The 13,269-nt window shown below is 51.1% G+C and overlaps 1 protein-coding gene across 2 annotated transcripts in view; it reads right to left on the bottom strand.

Moving 5' to 3' along the window:
- Positions 1-12,844, bottom strand: part of mpv17l2 (MPV17 mitochondrial inner membrane protein like 2) — a 65,443-nt gene extending 52,599 nt beyond the window's left edge. Inside the window, exon 1 of one of the 2 annotated variants that reach the window (XM_086004380.1) lies at positions 12,215-12,844. In XM_086004380.1, the coding sequence (XP_085860506.1) occupies positions 12,215-12,404 (190 nt within the window). In that variant the 5' untranslated portion in view covers positions 12,405-12,844. The remainder of the gene's footprint in view (positions 1-12,214) is intronic. The other variant, XM_086004379.1, reaches the window with a different exon arrangement.
- Between the last annotated feature and the right edge of the window lie 425 nt (positions 12,845-13,269).

Raw genomic sequence — 13,269 nt, 5'->3', positions numbered from 1 at the left:
CTCACCACCACCTTCTCAAGGGCAACTAGGGATGGGCAATAAATGCCGGCCTTGCCAGCGATGCCCACATCCCATGAATTAATACAAAAAGAGACAACATTGATACAGTAACATTAGGAAAAAGAGGGTGGTCAGGAGAAATGTTAGCCCCTTAAAAACTGAAATTATAAATGACAATGGGGAAATGGCGGACATGTTGAATAATTACTTTACGTCAGTATTTACAGTAGAAGAGGAGGATCGCATGTTGGAAGAAACTAATATTGAATTGGGGACAGGGACTCAATAAAATTCACATAAGTAAAATAACAGTAATGAAGAAAATAATGTCACTAAAGAGTGACAAATCCCCAGGACCAGATGGTTTCCATCCCAGGGTTTTAAAGGAAGTAGGTGAGCACATTGCAGATTCCCAAACTATAATCTTCCAAAGTTCTCTAGATTCAGGAACCGTTCCTTTAGATGGAAAATTGCACTTGTCACTCTGCTTTTTAAGAATGGCGAGCGAGGGAAACCAGGGAATTATAGACCAGTGAGCCTAACATCTGTTGTTGGGAAATTGCTGGAGTCTATAATTAAGGACAGGGTGACTTAACACCTCGAAAATTTTCAGCTGATCAGAGCGAGCCAGCATGGATTTGTGAAAGGCAGGTCATGCCCGACAAACCTGATTGAATTTTTTGAAAAGGTGACTAAAGTAGTGGACAGGGGAATGTCTGCGGATGTTATTTATATGGACTTCCAGAAGGCATTTGATAAAGTCCCACATAAGAGACTGTTAACTAAGGTAGAAGCCCACGGAATTGAGGGCAAATTATTGACCTGGTTAGGAAATTGGCTGAGCGGCAGGAGACAGGCAGTAGGGATAATGGGCAGGTACTGAAATTGGCAGGGTGTGACTAGTGGTGTCCCACCGGGATCTGTGTTGGGGCCTCAACTATTCACAATATTTATTAACGACTTAGATGATGGGATAGAAAGCCACGTATCCAAGTTTGCCGATGACACAAAGATCGGCGGCTTGTAGGCAGTGTAGAGGGAAGCATAAAATTACAAAAAGGTATTAATAGATTAAGTGAATGGGCAAAACTGCAGCAAATGGATTTCAATGTTGGCAAATGTGAGGTCATCCACTTTGGACCTAAAGAGGATCGAACAGGGGACTTTCTAAATGGTGAAAGGCTAAAAACAGTGGGGGGCCAAAGAGACTCGGGGGTTAAATGTCATGAACAGGTACAGAAAATAATCAGAAAGGCGAATGGAATGCTGGCCTTTATATCTGGAGGACTAGAATACAAGGGGGTAGAAGTTATGCTGCAGCTGTACAAAACCCGGGTTAGACCACACCTGGAGCACTGGGAGCAGTTCTGGGCACCACACCTTAGGAAAGATATATTGGCCTCGGAGGGAGCGCAGCGTAGGTTTACCAGAATGATACCCGGACTCCAAGGGTTAAGTTACGAGGAGCGATTACACAAACTAGGGTTGTATTCCCTGGAATTTAGAAGGTTAAGGGGTGATCTGATCGAAGTTTTCAGGATATTAAGGGGAACAGATAGGGTAGAGAGAGAGAAACTATTTCCGCTGGTTGGGGATTCTAGGACTAGGGGGCAGAGTCTAAAAATTAGAGCCAGACCTTTCGGGAGTGAAATTAGGAAACATTTCTACACACAAAGGGTGGTCGAAGTTTGGAACTCTCTTCCGCAAACAGCAATTGATGCTAGATCAATTGTTAATTTTAAATCAGAGATTGATAGATTTCTGTTAACCAAAGTGATATACCTATCAATTCATCCAATGAAAAGCGACGAGTTAAGAAAGTAACTATAGGTTTTTATTGGCTAAATAACAGAGCCCACCCTCGTGGGTGATCGGATCCAACAAGGAGGAATACCAGCCAGTCGATCACCTTTATACCTGGGCAGGTAGGTGGAGCCATGGGCGGAGTCAGCAGTGTTCAGCCCAGGTATAACAGCGTGACAAGAGGCGACCTCGTGTAGTGATACAACAGTGTGAACAGTGATAACGATATAACAGTGATAACTATAGTGTAACGATAGTGAACGACAAAAGTGGTTTACCACATTCACCCCTGGTTTAGATTTGAGTCCGGCGGGGTGAAGTGTACTACCAGTTCTGGTAAGTCAGTCTGTCCGGAGGCCTCGTAAGCCTTTCTGATCGTCGCAGCGGCGGTGTTGCATTCTCCGGTGTTGATGCTGGTGTCTGCGTGGTCGGCGAAGGCTCGTGGGGTTCCGGCGTGCCGTCTACCTGAGCTGGAATTGGGGGGTGGGGTAAAGGTGGTGTCTCCGGAATGCCCGAGGGTGCGAGGTCCCGTAAGGAGACTGTGTCCTCCCGCCCGTCTGGGTAAGCCACATAGGCGTACTGGGGGTTGGCGTGCAGGAGGTCCACCCTCTCGACCAGGGGGTCCGTTTTATGGGCCCTGACGTGCTTTCGCAGCAAGACGGGCCCCGGAGAGGTCAGCCAGGTTGGTAGTGTGGTTCCCGTAGTCGACTTCCTGGGGAAAACAAACATTCGTTCGTGGGGGGTGGCGTTAATGGCAGTGCAGAGTAGTGACCGGATGGAGTGCAGCGCTGCCGGGAGGACTTCCTGCCAGCGGGAGGTTGGGAGGCCCTTAGACTTTAAGGCTAAGAGGACGGCCTTCCATACCGTCACGTTCTCTCTTTCCACCTGGCCGTTCCCTCGGGGGTTGTAGCTGGTGGTCCTGCTTGCAGCAATACCTCTCGCTAGTAGGAACTGACGGAGTTCCTCGCTCATGAAGGAGGAGCCCCGGTCACTATGTATATAGTTTGGGAACCCGAACAAGGCGAAGAGGTCGTTCAGGCATTTAATGACCGTGGTACTGGTCATGTCTGGGCAGGGGAAGGCAAAGGGGAAACGGGAGTACTCATCAACAATGTTGAGGAAGTACACATTACGGTCAGAGGACGGGAGGGGCCCCTTAAAGTCGATGCTCAGGCGCTCGAAGGGGCGGGTGGCCTTGCTCAGGCTTGCTCTGTCCGGCCTAAAGAAGTGCGGTTTGCACTCGGCACAGGTCTGGCAGTTCCTGGTCATGGTCCTGACCTCCTCGATGGAGTATGGCAGGTTGCGGGCCTTAATGAAGTGGTAAAGTCTGGTGACCCCGGGGTGGCAGAGGTCGTTGTGGAGGGTCTGAAGTCTATCACTTTGCGTGCTGGCGCATGTAATTCGTGACAGAGCATCAGGGGGATCGTTCAGCTTACCTGGCCGGTACAAGATATCATAATCATAGGTGGATAGTTCGATTCTCCACCTCAATATCTTGTCATTCTTGATTTTGCCCCTCAGCTTGTTATTAAACATAAAAGCGACCGAACGCTGGTCGGTGAGGAGGGTAAATCGTTTGCCTGCCAGGTAATGCCTCCAGCGTCGTACCGCCTCCACAATCGCTTGGGCCTCCTTCTCGACCGACGAGTGTCGGATCTCAGGGCCCTGTAGGGTCCTTGAGAAGAAGGCCACTGGTCTCCCCTCCTGGTTAAGGGTAGCGGCTAGGGCGAAGTCGGATGCATCGCTCTCCACTTGGAAGGGGATGGACTCGTCCACTGCGTGCATTGTGGCCTTGGCGATGTCTCCCTTAATGAGGGAGAAGGCTGCGCACGCTTCCTCCGTAAGGGGGAAGGATGTGGACTTCATGAGGGGTCTGGCTTTGTCTGCATAATTGGGCACCCATTGGGCACAGTAGGCGAAGAGCCCCAGGGTTCTCTTCAGAGCCTTTGGACAGTGGGGGAGGGGTAGCTCCATGAGGGGACGCATTCTTTCGGGGTCGGGGCCGATGACTCCGTTCTCTACTACACAGCCGAGGATGGCAAGGCGCGAGGTGTTAAACACACATTTCTCCTTATTGTAGGTGAGGTTCAGCCGTTGGGCCGTACGGAGGAATCTCTCCAGATTAACGTCATGGTCCTGCCGGTCGCGGCCGCAGATGGTGACGTTATCTAGGTAGGGGAACGTGGCGTGCAGCCCGTTCTGATCAACCATCCGGTCCATCTCCCTTTGGAAGACCGAAACCCCGTTGGTGACGCCGAAGGGAACCCTAAGGAAGTGGTAGAGGCGGCCATTCGCCTCGAAGGCGGTATACTGGCGGTCCTCAGGGAGGATAGGGAGTTGGTGGTAGGCCGACTTAAGGTCGATGGTGGAGAATACTCGATATTGTGCGATCTGATTGACCATATCAGATATGCGGGGAAGGGGGTATGCGTCCAGCTGGGTGTACCTGTTTATGGTCTGGCTGTAGTCGATGACCAGGCGGTTCTTATTGCCCGTCTTAACTACCACGACCTGGGCACGCCAGGGGCTGGTGCTCCCTTCGATGATGCCCTCCTTCAGGAGACGCTGCACCTCAGAGCTAATGAAAGCTCTGTCCCCGGCGCTGTACCGCCTGCTCTTGGTCGCGACGGGTTTGCAGTCGGGGGTGAGGTTAGCGAACAGGGAAGGTGGCGGGACCTTGAGGGTGGATAGGCCGCAGGTGTTACGCGGTGGGCGGTTTAAAATCTGTTGGTTGTCGACTGTGAGTGGGGGGAGGGGTCCGCCGTATGCTAGCGTGACGCTTTGGAGGTGGGATTGGAAGTCTAGCCCTAGTAGGACGGCGGCGCATAGCTGGGGGAGGACGAGGAGTTTAAAATTTTTATACTCCGTACCCTTAACCGATAGGGTCACAACACAGTAGCCGCTGATGTCTGTGGCGTGGGATCTCGATGCCATCGAGATCCGGTTGCGCGTTGGCAGGACAGGGAGGGAGTAGTGGCTCACCGTGTCTGGGTGGATGAAACTCTCCGTGCTTCCGCTGTCGAACAGGCAGGTCGTGGCGTGGCCGTTTACTCTGATGTCCATCATTGACTTGGACAGGTGATGCGGGCGGGCTTGGTCCAGTGAGACGGAGGCTAGTGTATAGCTGAGCGAGTTGCTGTAGTCTGCGGGTGAGGCGGTAGTCGGGTCTAGAGGCACGGTGGCGGTCGAGCGTGGTGGGTAAAATGGCGTCTCCCACGAGGTTGGACAAAATGGCGGAGAAGATGGCTGCCCCCGTAACTCACGAGGCACTGCTGGTGTCGGTTGCCTGTATCAAAGATGGCCGCCCCATGACTCACATGTGGGGATGCTGGCCTCTGTTGCCTTGAAGGAAGATGGCCGCCCCCACAGCTCGCATGAGGCACTGCTGGCCTCTGATGATCCACCTCTGCAGGCCTTAGCGAAGTGGCCTTTCTTCATGCAGTTTGAGCAGGTAGAGTTCCTGGCTGGGCAGCGCGACCTCGGGTGTTTCGCCTGGCCGCAGAAGAAGCAGCCGGTGGCCCGATCGCGGGGGTCCGATGTCGGAGCCGGTACCGGGGGTGGCGGTCTCGATCGGGTCCGGGACGCCGACGCTGAGGTAGGTCCCAGGGGGGTTGCTGCGGGGGGTATCGCGGTCGGGGTTGGTCCCAAGTCCCAGGGTCGCGAGTTACAGTACCTTGAGTATGCCTCGAGGTCCCGATGGGCCACTTCCAGAGAGAGAGCGAGGGCTGCAGCTTTGTCCAGGTCGAGGTCCCTTGCTTCCAGTAGTCTTTGCCGTGAGTAGTCGGACCGCAGGCCTTTCACGAAGGCATCGCGGACATTGTCTTCAGTATTTTCTGCCGCCGTTACCGCTTTAAAGTTACAGTCTCTGCCGAGTGCTTGTAGCACCCGTAAAAATTCCTCCACGGGCTCTCCTGGCTGTTGCGGGCGGGATCTTAGGAGGTGTCTGGCATACATGGAATTTACCGGGGTTTGGTACTGTCTTTTCAGCCGGTTGATGGCGTCCTCGTATGTTTTAAGGTCTCGGATGAGTGCGAATACTTTAGGGCTCACTTGGGCGTTCAGAACTCTTAGCATGGATTTCTGAGGCACGCCGGATTCTCCCAGGTAGGCTTCGAAGCAGCTCAGCCAGTGTTCGAAGTCGAGGGCTGAGTTTGCTGCCTGTGGGTTTAGGTCCAGGTACGGTGGTCTGAGGGCTCGCAGCCAGGCCGGCTGCTGTGGCTGTTGTAGTTGGGCGTCTGGCTGGTCGTTTGTGTGGTGTATGTGCCTTTAAGAGCCCCAGGTGTGCGTAATGCCGGTAATTGCCACTTGGGCTATATAAGCCTGTGTATTGTGTATATCCTTTAGAACCCCCCCCGCCCCAGACTTGCTTAGTAAATACCTATGAACCAACTCCTGTCTTCAGTGTCTTTATCTACACACGGACACTACAGTGGCGACGAAGTGGAAACGGACTTACCTGCAATTCGGCAGCACCTCAAGGACATCGATTCCTCCAGCGTCCAGAAGACTCAAAGAAGTAAGAGAAACTGTGGTTTCACCAGCTGGCCAAGCTGGTGGCAGGTACTGCGCTAATCCTTCCTGGGCGTCAGGCTGGGGCTCCAGCGGCGGGCTCTACAGCTGAGACAGGCAGCGAAATCGGAGGCAAGCAATAACGGACTGGGAGGGTGCACTCGGGAGACGGCCGGCGCAGCAAGCAGGTCAGCGTTTAGACCTCCGTCGGGAACGGGTCTCCAACAGTGAATAAACGGAAACCACAGTAAAACAGCGTTGTTATCGGTAGCAGCGGCGGGAAAGCACAGGAAGCGCCATATCGTTGCTACAGAGAGAAAAAAAAAAAAGCGCGGGAAGCGCCATATCTTTTTTGAAATGCCCAAGTCTGGCAATATTGATGCTTTTGATAACGAAACAGAGCCTAACTTTGGCAATATTGATGTTTTTGATAACAAGATAGAGGATTGGACCACATATGTAGAAAGAGTGGAGGTGTTTTGCACCGCAAATGGAATAGAAGATGAAAAAAAAGCTTCAGTGCTTCTGGATCTAATGGGCGCAGAAACATACAAGCTGTTACGCAACTTAATCACTCCAGCCGAACCGATGGACAAGAATTTTGAGGAGATTGTTGATACCCTACACTGCCAATTCGAGGCAGGACTGGCAGATTCTCTGCAAGACAAATTCATCTGCGATCCCCTAAGTGTAGAAACACAAAAAAAGGTATCTTCTGGAAAAGATTTAACACTGGACAAGGCTTTCAGTGCAATAGGAGCGGCAAAGATACAGCAAAGGCCACAGGACTTCGGCACCCATGAAATGACACGGGGTTTCGAGAGATGTTATCGCTGCGGCAGATCCAACCATGACCAGAGGGATTGCTGGTTCAAAGAAAAAGCATGCAGGCGATGCGGAAAGATGGGACACATTCCACGTGTATGCCGATCTGAAAATAAAAAATCCACCCAAACTCCAGGATAAAGTGCTAAAGGAGCTTCACGAGGGGCATCTGGGTGGAGTGAAAATGAAGAACCTAGCTAGGGCGTTTGTATGGTGGCCAGGTATCGATGGAGACATCGAAGACATGACCAAGAGCTGCCTAGGATGCCAGAAGGTCCAAAATGCTCCGCCACAGGCCCCTCTACATCCATGGGAGTGGCCCTCATCTCCCTGGCAAAGGGTGCACATCGACTTTGCTGGTCCATTTATGGACTCAATGTTCTTAATCGCAGTTGATGCACACTCCAAGTGGCCGGAGGTAATAAAGATGTCCTCCACCACCACGGAAAAAACCATCACAGTATTAAGGACCATATTTGCCAGGAATGGGCTGCCGGAACAGATATGTTCTGATAATGGACCGCAATTTGTGTCCGAAGAATTTAGAAAGTTCTTAAAGAACAATGGGGTAAAGCACTACACGTCCGCCCCATACCATCCCGCCACCAATGGATTGGCTGAAAGGTTTGTCCAGACCTTTAAGAAGGCCATAAAGGCCATGGGTAATGAAGACATAAAACTTCAGCACAAGGTGGATAACTTCTTATTTGCATATAGGAATGCAACACATATGGTTACAAACCAAACTCCCGCCATGATGTTCTACAATAGAAACCTAAGATGCCGGCTGGATTTGGTCAAGCCCAACATCCGAAGGGACGTGGAGAACCGGCAGTTTCAGGGCATGAATGAAAGGCCAACTAGGGCCTTCCAGATAGGCCAACCGGTTTTGGCCCGGGACTACCGTACCGAGAAATGGCAGCCTGGAACTATCTGCACACGACTAGGACCACTGATGTATACCGTGGACATCGGAGAAAGCATAATAAGGCGCCATGCTGACCAAATCATCAAGTCATCCGAAAAGGGACAACCTACCCCACCACGCTATACATCCAACGATGAAGTAGAGATACCCATATCTACCTCCAATCCGGTGATACTGGAACCCGATGAACCCGACACTGGCCTTCAAGCCGAATCAGCCTTGCCAGAAGAACCTACTACACCCCCGAGGCGTTATCCGGACCGAGTCAGGAAGCCTCCTGAGAGACTAACTTATAATTAATTAATACAGCAATGTATATTATTTTGCATATAACATGTAATTAATAATTACTTAAAATATGATGTACTAGTTAGCTAGAAGGGGAGGAATTGTGGTGTATGTGCCTTTAAGAGCCCCAGGTGTGCGTAATGCCGGTAATTGCCACTTGGGCTATATAAGCCTGTGTATTGTGTATATCCTTTAGAACCCCCCCCCCCCCCAGACTTGCTTAGTAAATACCTATGAACCAACTCCTGTCTTCAGTGTCTTTATCTACACACGGACACTACAGTTTGACTGCTCAAGTGTCGACATTTTTAAATTTAGCCAATAAAATTGATATACCTATCAATTCATCCAATGAAAAGCGACGAGTTAAGAAAGTAACTATAGGTTTTTATTGGCTAAATAACAGAGCCCACCCTCGTGGGTGATCGGATCCAACAAGGAGGAATACCAGCCAGTCGATCACCTTTATACCTGGGCAGGTAGGTGGAGCCATGGGCGGAGTCAGCAGTGTTCAGCCCAGGTATAACAGCGTGACAAGAGGCGACCTCGTGTAGTGATACAACAGTGTGAACAGTGATAACGATATAACAGTGATAACTATAGTGTAACGATAGTGAACGACAAAAGTGGTTTACCACACAAAGGTATTAAGGGATATGGGCCAAAGGCAGGTATATGGAGTTAGGTCGCAGATCAACCATGATCTCATTGAATGGCGGAACTGGCTCGAGGGGCTGAATGGCCTCCTCCTGTTCTGATGACACTGGCCAGAATAAAAGGGCCAGTGCGAGCACTGGAGAAACTGCAAACAAGATTCACAAGGATAATACCAGAAATGCGAGGTTATACCCATCAGGAAAGGATGAAACATAGAAGATAGGAGCAGGAGTCGGCCATTCGGCCCCTCGAGCCTGCTCCGCCATTCAATGCGATCATGGCTGATCGTCATGAACAGGCTGGGTCTCTTTTCTCTTGAAAAGAGAAGGCCGAGGGGGCGACCTAATAGAGGTCTTTAAAATTATAAAAAGTTTTGTTAGAGTGGATACAGAGAGAGTGTTTCCACTTGTGGGGAAGAGCATAACTAGAGGCCATCAATATAAGATCGTCACCAAGAAATCCAATAGGGAATTCAGGAGAAACTTCTTTACCCAGAGAGTGGTGAGAATGTGGAACTCGCTACCACAGGGAGTGGTTGAGGGGAATAGTATCGATGCATTTAAGGGGAGGCTGGACAAGCATCTGAGGGAGAAGGGAATAGAGGGTTACGCTGATAGAGTTAGATGAGGAAAGACGGGAGGAGGCTCGAGTGGGGCATAAACGCCGGCATGGACTGGTTGGGCCGAATGGCCTGTTTCTGTGCCGTATATCCTATGTAATTCAGCCTTGAATGGCCATCAATGAGAAGAGGCCCTTCTAGAGGTGTGTTAAGATATTGAGTGAGTAGAAAAGGTTAATCCCAAGTCATTGTTACAACTTAAACCAAATCGCGAGCCTGGATCCCCCTTTGCTACTTTGCCTGTGACCATTTTTGAGCAGGAATGAGCTAGTTGACTGACGGGGGCATCATGGCCAGACCCCAATCCTGACCCCCTCCGACCTCCACGCACTTTGCAGCAGGCATCGTAGGATGGCCGCCTTTCCCCCTCCCCGGCCCACGGTTCTGGGGCCAACTGACAGCACGACAACAGGTGCACACTAGGGAAAAGGGGCAGATTGTAGATCGATGGTGGGAAGCCCTGCCTCACAGAGTGCTCGATATCTGGAACAGGCTGCGGGTAGGGGAGTGGGAGCCTCCGAGAGGCAGGCAGGCAGACACTGTGATGGGAGGAATCGAGGGTTTCAATGGAAGGGTAAACCAGATGGGCCGAATGGCCACCCACTCCTTTGCTTACCTTTAGAATCCTGGTGAAAAATCTCTTTGGGAAATGACTCCGTGTATCATCAAGGGTTTGTTAACAAGTTGAACGAGACCTGGATGCCGTTTTGGTACTTTGCCCGTTACCATTTTTGCACGTAAGTGTGGCGAGCTATTTGACTGAGGGAGTCGTCATGGCCGGGCCCCAATCCTGGCCTCCCCAGACGCCCGCGCACTATCCAGCAGGGATCGCAGGGCGGCCATCGTTCCCCCTCCCCAGCCCATGGTGCTGAGGCCAATTTATAGCAGCGCAGCAGTCTGATCTCAGATAGACCTGGGCTAGAACCACCATCCCTCCACCCCCCCCCCCTGCCCCCCACCACACCCCCAGAGTCCTCTGGTCGGCACTGCTCAAAATAACAGGCCATGGAGGTGACCAGAAACCTGACAACTCCTTCAGCATGTGGTATGTGGTAAGGAGGGGGGGGGGGGGGGGGGGGGGAGGGTTGGAGGGTTGGGAGATACGCGGGATAAGGAACAGGGTTACATATTGCCAAGCAAGTTTCTAAAAATTCCCTCCCTCCCTCCGAGGGTATCACTCTCACCTCTGAGTCAGGTAGTCACGAGTTCGAGCCCCACTCCAGAGACTTGAGCCCATAATCCAGGCGGACACTCCCAGTGCAATGCTGAGGGAGTGCTGCACTGTCGGAGGTGCCGTCTTTCAGATGAGACGTTAAACCGAGGCCCCGTCTGCCCTCTCAGGTGGACATAAAAGATCCCACGGCCACTATTAGTTTGACACCAAACTTGGGGGTGTGGCAAACAGTGAGGATGATACCAATCGACTGCAACAGGACATAGAAAGGCTAGCAGAATGGGCAGACAAGTGACAGATGGAATTTACTGTAATACAGAGACGTGTGAGGTGATGCATTTTGGCAGAAGGAACAGAGAGGGGCAATATACACTTAATGTCACAGTTTTAAAGAGTGTGCAGGGACAGAGGGACCTGGGAGTTAATGTGCATAGGTCCCTGAAGGTGGCAGGACATATTGAGAGAGTGGTTAGCAAAGCATATGGGATCTTGGGCTTCATAAATAGAGGTATTGAGTACAAAAGTAGAGAAGTTATGCTGAACCTTTACAAAGCGCTGGTTAGGCCACAACTGGAGTATTGCGTCCAGTTCTGGTCACCACACTTTAGGAAGGATGTGAAGGCCCTTGAGAGGGTGCAGAGGAGATTTACCAGAATGGTTCCAGGATGGGGGATCTTAGCTACAAGGACAGGTTGGAGAAGTTGAATTTGTTTTCATTAGAGCAAAGGAGGTTGAGGGGTGATTTGATAGAGGTGGACAAGATTATGACGGGTTTGGATAGGCTAGACGGGGAAAGGCTGTTCCCACTAGTTGATGGTACAAGGACTAGGGGACACAGATTTAAGGTTTTGGGCAAGAGATACAGGGGGGATGTGAGGAAAAACTTTTTTACGCAGCGAGTGGTGAGGACCTGGAACTCGCTGCCGACGGAAGTGGTGGAAGCGGAGACACTCGATGTTTTCAAGGGGAGACTGGATCGGCACTTGAGGGAAATAAACTTGCAGGGCCACGGGGATAGAGCGGGGGAATGGGACTGACTGGATTGTTCTACAGAGAGCCGGCATGGACTGGATGGGCCGAATGGCCTCCTTCTGTGCCGTTATGACTCGATGACTATTTCGAAGAAGAGCAGGAGAGTTCCCCCGGTGTCCTGGCCAACATTCATCCCTCAGCCAATGAAGTACTTTTGAAGTGTAGTCACTGTTGTAATGTAGGAAATGCAGCAGCCAATCAAAACAGATTATCTGGTCATTATCATGTTGCTGTTTGTGGGAGCTTGCTGTGCGCAAATTGGCTGCCGCGTTTCCCACATTACAACAGTGACTACACTTCAAAAAAGTACTTTATTGGCTGTAAAGCGCTTTGGGACGTCCAGTGGTCGTGAAAGGCGCTATAGAAATGTTTTCTTTACCTGTTCGAGCCCACTCCCGCAGGCGGTCAGGATCCCGACGGATTTCCCGGGTTTGCTGGATCACGTCCCCAGTCGCCATCAGAGCTCCGCAGCTCACGGTGTTGGTCACAAGCAGAAACTTGCCACTGAACAGGGGCTTCCAGCAACCAAGCAGGCGGACAAAGAGACCCCGATTCTGGGAGACTGACATCCTGGATTCAGAGGGGAGGGGAGATTCAGAGGGGAGGGTGAGGTCAATGGACCAACAGACAGAACACAGCTCCAATCCACTGTCTCTTACATCAATTTTTAAAGCCCCTATCCAAATGATATCTACTTGCTCCAGACAGATCTTTGCTGCTTTCAGAATGAGTTTCTCAAAGTCACCCTGAAACTTCACGTCAATGTGCAATGTTAACGATTAAACCAGCAACAATCCAGTCCCTAACTCTGGATGCAACGACATAAACGTCAGATTAAAATCGAACCTTGAACCCTCCAACAGCTGCAAGAGGCTAATCCATACATTTAACATTTAATCTTCATTACCACACAAAGAACACAAAATTAAAATGCTTTTTTCTGGTTATTTGTCCCCTATCTCTCCCTCTGTCACTGTCTTACCCCAGCCCCCTCTCTCTCTCTCTCTCTCTCTCTCTCTCTCCCCCCCTCTGTCACTGTCTCACTGTCTGTACCCCACCTCTGTCTCCCCCACCTCTGTCTCCCCCTGTCTCTATCCCCCCACCCCTGTCGGTGTGTCTCTCTCTATCCCTGTCACTCTATCCCCCTATCTATACCCCCTTCCCCTGTCTCTCCTTATATCCCTGTCTCTCCCCTTACCCAACCCTCTCTCTCCCCTGTCTGTATACCCCTCTATCTCTATTTCCCCCTGTCTATCTATTTATATCTCTCTCCCTCTCTAGTGCCACCTCTCTCTCTATTCCCGTGTCTGTGCCCCAGGTCTGTGTCTCTGTCTGTGCCCCAGGTCTGTGTCTCTGTCTGTGCCCCAGGTCTGTGTCTCTGTCTGTGCCCCAGGTCTGTGTCTCTGTCTGTGCCCCAGGTCTGTCTCTCTCTCT

The sequence above is a fragment of the Somniosus microcephalus genome, chromosome 13 (assembly GCF_052327205.1).
Source record: "Somniosus microcephalus isolate GS21.2 chromosome 13, FLI_Smic_1.0, whole genome shotgun sequence".
NCBI classification, from domain to species: Eukaryota; Metazoa; Chordata; class Chondrichthyes; order Squaliformes; family Somniosidae; genus Somniosus; species Somniosus microcephalus.
This window is presented reverse-complemented; position numbering and strand designations above follow the sequence as displayed.